The sequence below is a fragment of the Loxodonta africana genome, chromosome 8 (genome assembly GCF_030014295.1).
Source record: "Loxodonta africana isolate mLoxAfr1 chromosome 8, mLoxAfr1.hap2, whole genome shotgun sequence".
NCBI lineage: Eukaryota > Metazoa > Chordata > Mammalia > Proboscidea > Elephantidae > Loxodonta > Loxodonta africana.
The window spans coordinates 67,736,798-67,753,517 of NC_087349.1; the positions used below are offsets into that span (position 1 = coordinate 67,736,798).

General features: G+C 39.1%; 1 protein-coding gene across 1 annotated transcript in view; it reads right to left on the bottom strand.

Moving 5' to 3' along the window:
* Positions 1-16,720, bottom strand: part of COL28A1 (collagen type XXVIII alpha 1 chain) — a 199,001-nt gene that overhangs the window by 14,207 nt on the left and 168,074 nt on the right. The window contains 1 exon segment of the mRNA XM_064290408.1: positions 1,785-1,816. Within this exon segment, the coding sequence (XP_064146478.1) occupies positions 1,785-1,816 (32 nt within the window).

Genomic DNA, 16,720 nt, shown 5'->3' on the forward strand with positions numbered 1-16,720 from the left:
TATATTTTTAAACAAGTTAGTATGTGCCCCTGTGTATGTCTTCCTAATTACATTCCCTCCGAAACCCTGGTGGTGTAGTGGTTAAGTGCTACGGCTACTAACTTTAAAGGTTGGCAGTTCAAACCCTCCAGGCGCTCCTTGGAAACTCTATGAGGCAGTTCTATCCTGTCCTATAGTGTCACTATGAGTCGGAATCGACTCGACGGCAACGGGTTGCCTCTCCCCAAGAGGTAGCCACTATGCTGGATTTGCTCTTTATCACTCCACCATTTGTATTTAATCTGAACCTGAAAGTTGATATTTCAGTCTTTAACCATATCCTTATATGAAAATGGAGATTTCCTTATTGCCATGGCCAGTAAGTGAAGTAACGGGATGAAAAATTTTCAGTGTGGGGAAGAATTGGGGCTAATAACTGTGCACAAGAATAGCTTTCCCTAGCTACTCTAGTTTATGTCCCCAGTTTATATCACTCACAGTGATGGCTATGGTGGCTCCTATGTTGTTAAAAAAAAAAAAAAATTTTTTTTTTTTTTTTTTTAAAGGGAGGGCAAAATCCATCCATGCTAGGAACGGTCTGATCACAGAGAATGCCGGCCAATAAACAACTTCTATTTAGAGTTTGAAGTCCCTGAGTGGTGCAAATGGTTAAACTGTTTGGCTGCTAACTGAAAAGTTGGCTGTTCAAGTCCACCCAGAGGCACTGGGAAGAAAGGCCTGGTAATCTACTTCCAAAGTAACAGCCATTGAAAATCTTATGGAGCCCAGTTCTATTCTGACACACATGAAGTCACCATGAGTTGGAATCAACTTGATGTCAACTTTTTTTTTTTTTTTTTTTTTTTTTTGGTATTTAAGAGTTTACCATTCAAAGTAGTCACCAGAGTCACCAGGCAATAAGAATTATCAGCGTTCCATTTGTTTATTCATATCCTCATGTTGCCTAACAGCCCTAACACAGAAAATCATCAGGAAACTTGGTGATATTCTTACAGCTCTTCTAGAACCCAGCAGTCATATCTAAATTTACCTATCACCACAAGGGATCCCAGACTGGTTCCTAACATGCAGAAGTCTTTAGAGGGACAACCCAGTTCTGGGGTTCTCTGTATAGAAGAAAAATTACATTCCTGCTTCTTTCTACTTTAAACACCAAAGTTTCTTTCATCATTCTATCAATCTCTTGCCTTTTGGCTAATCTCTCTTCTTCCTCTTCCTGGTAACTATTTTAAACCTAAAGTGTTTAGCCATGGAAGCATTTAGATCTAGATGTAAAACACGAGGAACTCCTGACTGTGTCCTTCTGCTTTGGGGTAGAAGGCAACACTAGAAATAGTGCTGAAAACTCAATTTAGAAAGACCTTGGCTTCAGGAAAAGCACAGACATTATAATCACCAACTAGGCAGGACTGAAATACCGTTGGGTTCTTGTAATCATATTTCCTTTGCTGTGTTTTTCTTCCCAAGCCAGAGCCCAGGTAAATGTCACTGAATACAAATCAGTGCTGTGCTTATAGGAGGCCCAGCTGCCCACAGACACAAGGTCGGTATCTACATCCTTCTTAATTAGCCTGGAGGATGATTTTCTTTTCTTAAATTGGTATTCTCACAGCCACTCTCATTGGTTCCTTTCAGTCTCCAATTGACTTTTCCAATGAGCTTCAAACTTTTGCACTACCTATGTAGTATACATCTTTTGGGGGAACACATTTTTTCAACCAAAACAGTGCATAGTGGGGTTCATATTTTGAAGTGGTGGTTTTCTCTTGATAATCAACTCTTACTGCACATTTCAATAATAAGTTTAGCAACTTCTCTGTAGAAGAAAAAAAGAAAAATGTAATAATATTAACTGTATGGCTATAATATTTTTTTTCTTATAGTCATAAAAGGTATGTCTTCTTACAATCAGCACTGGGCCATTTGATTTAATCCTTCTACTGCAGAAAATAAAATTGCACAGAGGCAAAAAGTTGGATATAATATATCGTATCTGAAATGCAGCTGAGTTATGAAGCTTAATAACTCAGACTTTGGGAGTTCAAATTGCAGCTCCAGTATTTTCCAGCTGTGTGACCGTGGGCATTAGGTGATCTAACAGTATCCGTGTCTCAAAATGTTTTCATTTCATGACTTGTTTTCAACTTTCCTCACCATATCTTTTTTTTTTTTAACTTTTATTGTGCTTTAAGTGAACGTATACAAATCAAGTCAGTCTTTCATACAAAAATTTATACACACCTTGATATGTACTCCTAGTTGCTCTCCCCCTGGTGAGACAGCATACTCCCCCCTCTCCACCCTGTAGTCCCCATGTCCATTCAGCCAGCATCTGTCCCCCTCTGCCCTCTCATCTCCCCTCCACACAGGAGGTGCCCACATAGTCTCATGTGTCTACTTGAACCAAGAAGCTCATTTCTCACCAATATCATTTTCTATCTTATAGTCCAGTCCAATCCCTGTCTGAAGAGTTGGCTTCGGGAATGGTTCCTGTCTTGGGCTAACACAAGGTCTGGGGACCATGACCTCCGGAGTCCTTCTAGTCTCAGTCAGACCATTAAGTCTGGTCTTCTTATGAAAATTCGAGGTCTGCATCCCACTGTTCTCCTGCTCCATCAGGGATTCTCTGTCGTGTTCCCTGTCAGGGCAGTCAGTGGTTGTAGCTGGGTACCATCTAGTTCTTCTGGTCTCAGGCTGATGTAGTCTCTGGTTCATGTGTCTCTTTCTGTCTCTTGGGGTCATAATTACCTTGTGTCTTTGGTGTTCTTCATTCTCCTTATCTCCAGGTGGGCTGAGACCAGTTGATGCATCTTGGATGGCTGCTTGCTAGTGCTTAAGACCCCAGATGCAACTCAACAAAGTGGGATGCAGAATGTTTTCTTAATAGATTTTATTATGCCAATTGACCTTGACATCTCCTGAAACCATGGTCCCCAAGCCCCCGCCTCTGCTACTCTGGCCTTTGAAGCATTCGGTTTATTCAGGAAACTTCTTTGTTTTTGGTTTAGTCCAGTTGTGCTGACCTCTCCTGTATTGTCCTAACCATATCTTAACATTATCTCTTGCCCCCAACAGCCACATAGGTTTAAATTGTTTTCATGACATGGAGCATGAAATTGGAATAATCACCTATGTGTATACAAACCCACAGTGTTGGTGCTACTTGGATCCTATACTCTGTTCGGACTTAACTCTGGATCATTATTGGCAATGAGTCTATGGCAGATGCTTGAAGGGCCCTGGACTCCTGGTGTTTTATTTGCTTACTTTTGCCAGTGTTTCTCAATGGTATCCTGAACACCCTTGCTATAATCCTTGGTATGTTTGGTAAAAATTCCGAATCCCAGCTCCAACCTCAGACCAAATAAATGATAATCAAGGGTGGGTATATGTGTGCATATGTGTGGAGTAGTATTCATTTTACCATAAGCATGCTAAAGCCTGAGAGACATTATTCCAGAAGGCATGATGGGCTCTATGAGGTAACTCCCAGAAGGAGGCACAGAGGTGTACTTGGAGGCAATTGTAATTTGGGGAATCTCAGTACTCATGAGCCTGTTTTCTAGCTCATTTGCTTTCAAGCTTTTTTAAATCAACGGAACACTTTCTATTTAAATTTGTCATAATAAAATATTTCAGACACATAAAAATTGTATAGTATAAGATAAATCCTTGCCTATCTACCACCCTATTAAGAAAATATTGCAGATACAACTAAACCCCTACGTACACATCCCAAACCCATTCCCCTGAGAGAGAAAACCTCTATCTGAAATTGATACTTATCATTTGTATCCATGTTTTTATGCTTTAACTATATATATAGAAAATGAATATATATATATACACATTTCCATATATACCCCAAAATAATACATAATATTGTTTTGAATATTTTAAAACTTTAAATGTATTTTATATTATATTTATGCATCTTTTTTTGGGAAATCTCAATATTACATATTTGAAATATATCTTGTTCTAGTTTGTTAATTTTTTCTACCGTATAATATTCCATGATATAGCTAGACTACACTTTATCCATTATCCTGTTAAGGGACATTTACTTTGTTTCTAACTTTTTTCAGTTACAAATAATACTTCAGTGTATAGTCTTTTACATATCTTTGCATACTTGTACACATCCCTAGGAAAGAATCCTTTCACAAAAACAAATCTTATACAGAAGAGTGCAAAATCAAACAAAACAAACAGAGAGTGTCTGGTTGCAGTGAAATACTTAATTCTGTCTCTTGTATCCACCCTTACCCCCTGATAGGGGATTGAATTGGCTGAAATTTAAGATCCTTTTCATCTCTGCCATTTTGTGTTTCTAAAGGGTTACGGGTCTTGCCTCCTCAATTCAAATGTAGAGGTCTCAGTACAAGTTCCTTTTCCACCTTGATATCCCTTGAGTCAAACACAATGCCACAGCATAGTGGGCCCACAGTCAGTGCTTATGCAGTGTAGTGCGATGGATCTCAGCCCATCCAAGGAGACTCACCACTGACGAAAGACAACACTCTTAGTTACTTAGTTGGTGAAAAGGAGTGGGTAGGGATTATTGGTTTTTTTGATTCAGTTTACAGTCAAGAGATAACAGTATTTTGTCACTAGGAAACCTGGTGGTGTTGGGAGCCCCAGAACCCTGGATAGGGATTAGTATCATTTAAATAAGTTCTAAGCAGTTAATCAACACTCGATGTCTAAGCTGGGAATTCAGGGAAAAGGAAAGAAGAAATATTTGTTCTGTTTCCAAAGATTGCACTCTGTCTTAGTCATCTAGTGCTGCTATAACAGAAATACCACAAGTGGATGGCTTTAACAAAAAGAAGTTTATTCTCTCACAGTCCAGTAGGCTAGAAGTTCAAATTCAGGGCACTGGCTCCAGGGGAAGGCTTTCTCTCTCTCTGTTAGCTCTGGAGGAAGGTCCTTGTCATCAGTCTTTCTTTGGTCTGGCAGCATCTCAACACAGGAACCTCAGGTCCAAAGGACATGCTCTGCTCCCAGTGCTGCTTTCTTGGTGGTAGGAGGTGTCCCTATCTCTCTGCTCACTTCACTTTTTTATATCTCAAAAAAGTTTGGTTTAAGAAACTAATCTTGTAGATCTCATCAATATAACTGAGGCTAATCCATCTCATTACCTCATAGTGATAAGATTTACAACACACAGGGAAATCACATCAGATGACAACATGGCAGACAATCATAAAATACTGGGAATCATGACCTAGTCAAGTTGACAGATAATTTCGGGGGACACAGTTCGATCCATGATACACTCCTAGCATGGGTATCACGAGGAAGAATAAGCAGGAATGTGTGGATAATACAGACCAACCTCATTACACTTACCAAAAAACATACTCTACTAGGAGTGGATCCGCAGCTTCATCTCTGAATATGAAGGATAGAAGAGTCTCCCTACAGACTGGATGGCCAGCCCACAGAGTGATAGGAAGAACCTTGAGAAATACATACCTGAAATTCTACCAATCACTCTTGTAAAAAACAAAAAGACGATATCATAAAAAAGGCATTCTCTTAAGAAAATTGTCTTAGTAAATGAAACTTTGGTGTAAATTAGTTTGTTTGTAGGGGTGTATGAGGACATCTTCATTCAGTCAGGTACCTGGCTGAAAGGTAGCTTTAGATTGACAGGGGGATGCTTGAGACCATGGACCCTGAGTGGGGAATCAGAAGGGTTCCTGAAGAGGTGTAAGGAAAATTAAATGCTCAGAGAGGAACACTGACAGGAAGCCCATGGTTGGCTTTGACTCAACCCCAAAGAACAAAAAAAACCCCGTTGCCATCATGTTGATTCCAACTCATAGCGATTCTATGGGACAGAGTAGAACTGCCCCATAGAGTTTCCAAGGATCGACCTTTTGGTTAGCAGCCATAGCACCTAACCACTAGACCACCAGGGTTTCCAGAGAACAGGACACTGTGAAAAACAAAGGAGCTGGGACTGTGGTGCAAAGGTGAATTATCACTGGGAATTATGCCTTTAGACAGAGTAGGTCCAGAAACAACTCGAGACCTTTCTGACAATTATTCAGAGTAATTATTTATTTTACAACCTTTCAGATTCCTACAGTAGCTAATACAGAAGATGCTCAATAAATGCTTATGACTAACTAGCTACGTCTAAGAAATTACAGAATTTCCTAGCAAAGTTGAAAGCTATTCTGGTTTCATTGCCATGCCCTGAGGGAAAAACTGCAGGGAAGCCAATTACTACCCTAGGATCAGCTCCCTGTTCAGGAATTTATTTTGTATTACTTCATGTAGATATTTTACATATAATTGTTAACACTGTAACTTCTTCAGACAGCTGGGTTTCCCTATAATAAAGGCAAATGGTTTGTTTGGGTTTTTTTAATCACCGGTTTCCCTTCAAAACACTTGAACACTTCCTATAATTTTCAGAGCCAGCTATCTGGTTAAAGGCCCTTAGCAAGCACTTGCTTTAACTTGGCAGAGGCTAACGCTACCCAATGCTATGCAATCAGATTTTTTTCTTTACAAGTTTCAGGAAAATGACAGACAATGATTTCAGCACTGGTCAGAAGTACTACAGGAAAGAACCTGTCTAACTGAAGGTATAATTAAATTCAAATTTCAAGCTTAGTTTCTCAGCCATTCTTAGATATGTCTTGCTAAATATGTGATAGTTTTAATTTTTCATATCATTGCTTGTTCTCTGGAGAGAAATTCTAAGGACAATGCACAATTACTTGAATATTTAATAGTTTTTGTGTTGCTGTTATGTCATGAAGGAAACAACAGATTTTTCTTCCCATGAAAACTTTTTTTTTTTTTCAGTAAGGTGCAGTAGAGAAATAAAAATGTCAAATTCAAAGATGATCAAAAAATGTAAAATAGACATCTGGCTTCCACTTAGGGTATGTTGTTGTTCTTAGGTGCCGTTGAGATGGTTCTGACTCATAGGAGCCCTATGTACAATAGAATGAAACACTGCCCGGTCCTATGCCATCCTTACAATACTTGCTATGATTGAGCCCATTGTTGCAGCCACTGTGTCAACCCATCTCGTTGACGGTCTTCCTCTTTTCGTTGACCTTCTGCTTTACCAAGCATAATGTCTTTCTCCAGGGACTGGTCCCTGTGATAACATGTCCAAGGTACATGGACAAAATTTCACCATCCTCACTTCTAAGGAGCATTCTGGCTGTACATCTTCCATGACAGATTTGTTCGTTCTTTTGACTGTCTATGGTATATTCAATATTCTTTGCCAACACCATAATTCAAAGACATCAATTCTTCTTCAGTCTGCCTTTTTCATAGTCCAAGTTTCATGTAGCAATTGAATATAGTGCATCTTAGTCATCAAAATGTCATTTTTCTCCTTAACAAAAGAGGTCTTTCACAGCAGATTTGCCCAATGCAATATGTCATTTAATTTCTTAATTGCTGCTTCCATGGGCATTGATTGTGGATGGAAGTAAAATAAAATCCTTAACAACTTCAATATTTTCTCCATTTACCATGATGTTGCTTATTGGTCCAGTTGTGAGGATTTTATGTTGATGTGTAATCCATACTGAAGCTGTAGTCTTCTATCTTCATCAGTAAGTGCCTCAAGTCCTCTTTGCTTTCCTCAAGCAAGGTTGTATCACTTGCATATTACAGGTTGTTAATGAGTCTTCCTCCAATCTTGATGCCACATTCTTCTTCATATAGTCCAGCTTCCTGGATTATTTGCTCAGCATACAGAATGAATAAGTACAGTGAAAGGATACGGCTCTGACATACACCTTTCTTGATTTTAAACCATGAAATATCCCCTTTGGGAACATTGCTGAGTGTTCTCAGGACCCACCTCTACTACCTATTTTTGCTTCTAGATCTATAACTAGGCTTAAGTCCCAACAAGCCCCAAAAGGTAAAGTACAAAGTGTGACCCAGGAGGAGATATGCTACACTCCAAAAGAACTGCTTGAAATTTTCTAATATATACAGACTCCTGGGAAATATGTGTGGGAATGGCTATTAAGGGTGTGGGATAAGGATGCAAGGAACATAAAGTTGGATCAGTCTGAGTTTACTGATATGGGCCCACTAAGTACAGATCTTTCATTCAATGTTTCAGCTTGAGAGGTTAGAAAAGGATATAATAGTTATTTGGTTGGTTTGCTGAAGTATGGATTAAGCAGTGGCCTACACTAAATCAAGTTGAAATGCCAGACCTGCCTTGGTATAGTATAGAAGAAGGTATCCAAAGGCTTAGGGAAACTGGTATGTTAGACTCACAGACCCACATATGGAGTGCCCCGAGGACACAACAGTAAGGAACAAATTTGTGAAGGGACCCCCAGAATCCTTGAAGACTGCTGGGATTGCTATTTTATGTAAGTCAGATTTGACAGTGGGAACTGCCTTAACTGAATTAAGATACCTAGCTCCAATGGGGCTGATTGGACCCCACGGTGGTGGGGGCCAAATGGTGGCATTCAATCGATGAAGACAAGGTGGGCATAATTACTGTAATAGACAGGAGTCAAAGCAGTAATCACACTAGTCTGGTATGGATTTATGGCATTGGCTACTTAGTAATCGTGTTCTAGGACTGAAATATATAGGAAATCTACCAAATATTTACTTTATCTGTACAAGTAGCAGAATTCTAGGTCAAGCGAATGGCAGTTTAACTTGAGCTGCCAGAAGAGATAGTCATAGTCCCTCAGCCAATTCCCAGACTCGAGCCAGTTTACAGACCCACAACCCCTTGAGTGAAGGGGAGGCTAGATACTCTTGGGGAAGGACCCCATTGCACTGCCAAAAATTTATACCATTGATCTTCCTCCCAGCCTTCCCCAAAGGGATCTCTGGCCTTTTACGAGAGTGACTATTCATTACAGGACACTGGCTCTGAACTAATACTAATTCCAAGAGACATAAAATGTCACTTGGCCCACCAGTCAGAGTGGGGTGTATGGAGGTCATTTAGAATGTAGGAAGCTAGAAAGAATGTTGCTTTCATTCTTAAAACAACAACAACAAATGATGACTAATCAGTGAAATCACGGCTTTCCTTGAATCTATCATAAGGCTGTGATTGCAAGGCAACAAACTAACCCTAATCTAAGGAAAAACAGGTGCCTTCAAGAAGAGACAGGACATGAGCACTTGCTTACCTGGGGTAGACACCAGCTGTCATACACACTGGTAAGAAGAATTCATTTGAAATTTTTAACAAATTGTTAACGGCTGAGTGTGGCTAGCATGAGAGGACTGAACCCCCTGGGAGCTATAGACATAAGGCAAGTTCACATCCACTCACGGGGGTCTTCTCCACGAATGTAACCCGGTGATAAAGAGAGACTGTGGGCAGGACAAGACTCCCAAGAAAGCTTCTCTTGTGAGGCAAACCTACAGAAGGGAAGCAGCAGTCCACAAGTAAAGTCATGAAGGCCCACTTAGATCTTTCTCCCTCATCTCAAATATGGAACAAAAGTCTTAAGCTGCTGGGGGAAAGGCAGCAAAAGTTATTATTGTTACAACACACTGATGACCCATGGAAGCTGAGGGAAGGAAACAAAATAAAACCCACCAGAATGTGTCCTGGGCTCAGACCATTAAAGATCCCCTACTGGTTGGGAAGGGTCAGGAAACCATGCTCAGCCCAGATCATTAGAAGTCTCCCAAAGATGGAGGGGAGTCTCTGGCTAACACACTCACTGCTAACTGAAAGGCTGGAAGTTTGAGTCTACTCAGAGGCACCCTAGAAGAAAGGCCTGGCAATCTACATCTGAAAAATAAATTCAGCCATTGAAAAACACTGTGGAGCACAGTTCTAGTCTGACACACATGTGGTTGCTATGAGTCAGAATCAACTCGACAGCAACTGGTTAAGATGGAGAAGGAGTAGAACAACTGAACAGGACCCATCAGAGACTTCTGAGGGATGGCACAAAGTGAAGACCTAAAGCTGATACTAACCTCATAGCAGACACAGAAAAACTCTCTGGGAACTCAAGTCCCATCTTGACACAAGTTAATGCTAGAGGAATTTGAAGTTGGTGGTGCACTGAGGGGAATCACTGCAACAATAGAACTCAAATTCAGTTCAAATCCTGACTACACTGACTCAACCCCACACACAAAAGCCCTAGGAGAAGAAAAGGGAATGCTCATTTATGGGCATAAATATGATATGCCCCTCATTAGAAAATATTTTGAATTGAATAAAAATGAAGATGCACCTTATCAAAATTTAGAGAGAAATCTATAGCCTTAAATGCTTGTATCCAAAAAGGATAAAGTCTCAAGTCAATCACTTCAGCTTCTACCTTAACAAACTAGATAAAAAAACAAATCGCTGCTGCAATGCCAGCAGAAGAAAGGATGTAATAAAGATAAGGGCAGAAATCAATGGCATCGAGAACATAAAAAACAGTGGAAAAAAATCAATGAAACCAAAAGCTGTTTTTTAAAAGATCACTAAAATGGATAAACATCTAGCCAGACTGATGAAGGAAAAAAAAAAAAAGACACAAATTACATGTACTAAAAATGAAAAAGGAGCCATTACATAACTCTATAGACATTAAAGGGGTACTGAGTCAGAATCAACTCCATTGCAGCAGTTTGGTATTTGGTTTTAAGGGAATACTAAGAACAACTCTATGCCCATAAATTCAATAACTGAGATGAAATGGACAAATTCCTTGAAAGATAAAAACTACTAATCTTCCCCCAAGAAGAAATAGTATAAAACGAAATTGAATTGCCCTTCAGCCACAGATTAGACAGGTCCATAGGGCCAACAATAACACACCTGAGGAGCATGCTTTGTAGCTTTATTCGTGCATAGGAGACTAATGGGCACACCAACCCAAAAGTAAAGACAAGAAGGCAGGAAGGGACAGGAAAACTGGACAAATGGAAAGAGGAAACTTGGGGCAGAGAAGGGGAGAGTGTTGACACATTTCAGGGCTGGCAACCAATGTCACAAAACAATTTGTGTATTAACTGTTTAATGAGAAACTAATTTGCTCTGTAAACTTTGACCTAAAGCACAATAAAAAAGAAGAAAGAAATTGAATTGGTAATTAAGTCTTCCAACAAAAAACATTCCAGACATAGAAGATTTAAAGAAGAAATAATACCAGTGCAATACAAACTCCTCCAGAATATAAGAGGGTACGCTTTAAATCTCGTTTTATGAGAAAAGCATTACCCTGATATGAAAGCCAGACAAAGACATTATAGGAAAATAAAACTAGAGACCAATATTCCTCATAAATACAGACACAAAAATTGTTAACAAAATAGTAGCAAATTAAATTCAACAATATATAAAAAGTGAAATACACCATCACTTAATGGAGTTTATCCCAAGCGCGCAAGATTGTTGAATTTTTGAAAATCAATCAAAAAAATTCACCAAAGTAACAGATGAAGATAAAAAAAAAACCACATGATCCTCTCAAAAGATGCAGAAAAAAAGTCTCTGATAAAGTCCAATGTCCATTTATGAGAAAAACTCTCAGCAAACTAGGAATAAAAGGGATTATCCTCAACCTGATAAAAGGCATCTACAAAAAAAAAAAAAAACTACATCTAACAACATACTTAGTGTTTAAAGATTAAATATTTTCCCCACTAGATCAGGAACAAGGCAAGGAGGTCTACTCTCTTTGCACATATTCAACAATGTTTTGGAAGTTTTTAGCAAGTACAATAAGGCAATAAAAAGAACTAAAAGGCATCCAGGTGGGAAAGGAAATAAAACTGTCTCTATTGACAGATGACATGATTGTCCATGTAGAAAATACAAAATAATTTGCACAAAAGCTACTAGAACTAACAAGTTTAGAAGTTTATAGAATACAAGATAACATAGACAATTCAAGTAAACACCAAAAAACAACCCACTTCCATGGAGTCAATTCCGGCTCATATTGGCCCTATAAGGGCGGAGTAGAACTGTCCCGTAGGGTTTCCAAGGCTGTAAATCCTTACAGAAGCAGACTGTCACATCTTTCTCCTGCAGAGTGGCTAGTGGGTTCAAGCTGCCAACCTTTCAGTTAGCAGGGCCACCAGGGCTCCTTAATAAATGAGCAGAATTGAAAACTTCAAAAATAACTTTTACATCATACAAAGATCATGGCACTGGGTTTGATTTTTTTTTTTTTTAAGATCATGAAGTATTTAAGGTATAAAACTTACAACATGTACACGATCTATATGATGAAAAAAAAACAAAGACCTAAATAGAGATAAACATAATCATGCCTCCCAAGTTCCTTCTGTATCTCATAAATAATAAGATAATTATTTACAACTATTGTTGTTGTTGTTCAGTGCCATCAAGTTGGTTCCAACACATAGCAACCCCATGTACAACAGAACTTAACACTGCCCAGTCCTGTGCCAACCTTGTAAATGTTGCTATACTTGACCCCATTGTTGCTGTCACTGTGCCAGTCTATCTTGTCGAGGGCCTTCCTCTCTTTCACTGGCCTATCACCAAGCATGATGTCCTTCTCTAGGGACTAGTCCCTCCTGCTAACAAAGTCTCACCACCCTCACTTCTAAGAAGCATTCTGGCCGTACTTCTTCCAAGACGGATTCGTTCTTTCTTCTGGAAGCCCATGGTATATTCAATATTCTTCACCAACTGCATAATTCAAATGCATCAATTCTTTTTTGGTCTTCACTATTCATTGTCTAGCGTTTGCATGCATATGAGGTGACTGAAAACACCACGGCTTGAGTCAGGCACACCTTAGTCATCAAAGTGTCGTTTTTGCTTCTTTACACTTTAAAGGGGCCTGTTGCAGCAGATTTGCCCAATGCAATACGTCATTTAATTTCTTGACTGCTGGTTCCATGGGTGTTGATTTCTGACCCAAGAAAAATGAAATCTTTGACAACTTCAATATTTGTCCATTTATCATGATGTTGCTTATTGGTCCAGGTGTAAGGATTTTTGAATACCAGAAAGGTGTTTACTTGAGTTTTATCAACTACACAAAGGCATTCGACTGTAAGAATCATAACAAATTATGGATAACACTGTGAAGAATGGGAATTCCAGAACATTTAATTGTGTTCATACGGAACCTGTACATAGACCAAGAGGCAGTCTTTTGAACAGAACAAGGGGATACTGTGTGGTTTAAAATCAGAAAAGGTGTGCATTAGGATTGTATCCTTTCACCACGTCAGCTGAGAAGCTGGACTATATGAAGAAGAACAGAGCCTCAGGATTGGAGGTAGATTCATTAACAACCAGTGATATGCAGATGACACAACTTTGCTTGCTGAAAGTGAAGAGGACTGGAAGCACTTACTGATGGAGATCAAAGACTGCAGCCTTCAGTATGGATTACACCTCAACATAAAGAAAACAAAATTCCTCGTGACTGGACCAGTAAGCAAAATTTATGACAGATACTTATTTCTAAGAGATGCTTATTTCACATTTAGGAAGGGGTACTCGGAGTTCCATTATCGAGGGAAAGAGAAAGTTGTTTTGAAATTTCAGCACTTGCCCGTTGCTCTAGACTGAAATGTGAAAGGTGACAGAAAAAAAGAAACAAAAATATCCCAACTACAGAATCTGAATGGGACCTTGAAGCCAGGTTCAATTCAGTGAAACCACTTCACCATTTCATCATCACATGCTCTTTATTTTACTGTTGAGCTGCTTTCTTCCTAGTCACTTTGTATATCTTGGTAAAAGAAAAATGGCTAAAGTAAATAATTATGAAAGGTGTCCAATCACCAGTATTTCCAGCTCAACCAGAAGCTTGAGTTTCTCCTCCATGAAGATTTATGGTCCTGTCTGAGAAATCTTAAAAGCCTGGTTAGGTATTGAAAACAAATGAAACCTCTGGCTAACCTTCAGTCATAGGTCAACTGGACCAGTGTAGGTTGAAAGCACTTGCTGAAGAAGCTCTATACACTGGGAAGAGGAAACATTTCATGTTTGTACAGAATTTTCTTTGCTGGGATTCAATCACATCATCATATTAAAAGTCTAAGCCCATCCTATCACTTTGTGGCCCCCAAATCTTCTTAGAGTAAGTAAATTTGTCATTATATTCTCTTTGCCTCTCTTCCTGTTTGCCTTTTCCTTCTTTTTGATGGTGATTAAAGTATTGCTAATTGGGAACCAGGGTAGTTGTAAATTTTGAAAATTGGAAGTGAAAGCATTATTCAAATGCGTCTTCTGCCAGTTTGAATAAAGAAGCCAGTACTGTATTAAGATGTTGATTAGTAGGTAAATGGTAGAGTTAGCAAGACACCCTGACCTGCTTGAATAAGAAAAAAGAAAGATTCTTTTAGTCATCTAGTATTTGGTCTGGAATCCAGGAACCACTCTTTATTGAAAGGGATTATTTTATTTTTCTTCATGGGCACACACAGCTCACTTTAGAAGGAATGTGATATTTTCCTGGTGGCCTACGTAATGCATATAATTGTACATGTCAAGAGAAGGTGCTTACCCAGTGACCAGTAGTACAACAATGGCCAGGCATTTGGGCATTTATTTCCTTCTCCCTGAAGTTCTGATCGCTATAATCTCCTGGTATAACTAGCAGCTGCCATTTATTGTGTACCTATTTTTTTTGTATATATATATATATGCTGAGGACTGGGGTGGAATAATAGAGGTAGACATGTGCTTATTTAATTTTTATAATGACCCTGGGAGCAAGTATATAAATGATAAAATTGAGGTTTTTGCCATTATGCCATGTCACCTGGGATTGTATCTGATTTTACAGCAATGCTTTGCACAGTAATTCTCCCAAATGCAAAGCTGACAGTTCCTGCAAACAATGGCTATACTTATGCCATCCAGTACTATCTTCCATAGAGTAAAAACCAAGCAATTTTCCCGTCTCTAGCCTGATAATCGATAACTTCCCATTTCTTAAAATCCTGTTCCTTTGTGGAATTAAATTCCTCTAACAATGCCCCATGTTAATATCTTAACATTTTGCATTGGAGACTAAGACAGCCTAATGCCTATTCCCTAAAGCATGCCCTTATGTTAGGAATAGAATCAATAAGCAGGTTACTACTTATCTGGCAAGTTATTCGCTGGAGTGTAGCCCTGACTCATCTGTACCTGGTCAGGATACCGTCATAATGGGCTTTGAATTTTTTTGGAATTTTTGGTGATGCCATGTTTTTTCACTAATGGAATGGATGTTGAATCATTATTTGCAGTTTATTATTTGAAAAAATGGGGTGCCAATTGCAAGTGGGGCATATTGGTACCATGTTCCATGAAATATATCACAAACGCAGTACATTTCAGTACCTTGGCCCAGGAAGTGCATAAAAAAATGTCATCAGGGAGGCAAGCACTTTATAAAAGATGTCATCTGAGAGGTGGCTAAAGCAAGCGGGCCATATTGGTCCCATGCCCCATGAAGCATATCACACACGGTACATATCTGCCCCATGGCCCAGGAAGTGCATCACAAACTGTTTTCACCCCCAAAATAACTCATATTTCCAAATGCCAGTTAACCCAAACAGTAAACATACTGGCAAGCCTTATCTCACTGTATAGAAGCCCAAAGACACAAAATTTTCACACAATCACTCCTCCAGGAAGCATCTCCTCGTGGGAATGGCTCTCAACACTCAAATGTGCTATAGGCCAATTTCCTTGTTTTTTAGGCAGTTGCACGAGCATCCACCATGGATGCCAGAACACAATAAAGTGGCTCAAATGCCTACTAGTAAACCTCCAGGGGTGGAAAATGTGAGTGGTCATTAAATTCACCAGTATGCATGAAAGAGTTAATGGAACAACGACAAGGCTTCATCATATTTGATTTTCATACAAATAGCGAACTAGTCCCATCGTGTCCAATGGGGCAGGCACTTCTACCAACTTCTAATCATCAGAGGTTACTAAAAGACATAAAAAAAAAAAAAAAATCTGGCAAACTGTAAATTTCCAAAATGGTTTGGCTTAGCCCCTAACAGTGATAGCCAACTGTTTTCAATTTAAAGATACTTTCCCCCAAACATTTTTCTTAAATTTATAGGACTTGTTTCCATTTTTCTATTTATAAGCGTTAGCAGATGATAAAGTGACTGAACAAGTAGCAAATGAATGTTTACAAATAATCTCGGGAAGTCAATTCACTGAACTGGGCTGTACAGTTGCTTCATGGATACATGTGCTCACTTTTAGGATTTCCTGTCTAATTCTCAGAATTTAGCCTGGTTTCTAATAATAAAATTGCTCTAAGTTTGAATAACAGAATTAAATACATGGACAGTTGCTAAAGCAAAGGGCATCTTGGCTTCACATAGCGTATGTTAAACGTCATAACAGATTTGGATGTTCATATTGTATCTATCCAACTTACTATAAACTCCCTAAGTAGAGGTACTTTGTCTTATTTGTCTTTCCACATCCTGACCCAGTTATCTGCATTGTTAACTTATCCTGCCCTCCTGCCTGAACAGCCTTCTGTGAAACCTGCTAATTTTCATTAATATCTTACATGGTATTCGAATATAGTTAAACCACAAATGATAAACGTAACTCTGGAACGCTCCCTTTGCTGGCCATCTGCATGGTTCAGAGTCTTGGTTTCCCTCCTGGGTTTCTAGTGTTTTGTTTGCTTGGTTAGTCTGCAGTTGACTATTCCGATGCCTCATTGGTGCTCCCTGACCCTCAAGGTACATGTCTGCTATGGTCTCTTACTTG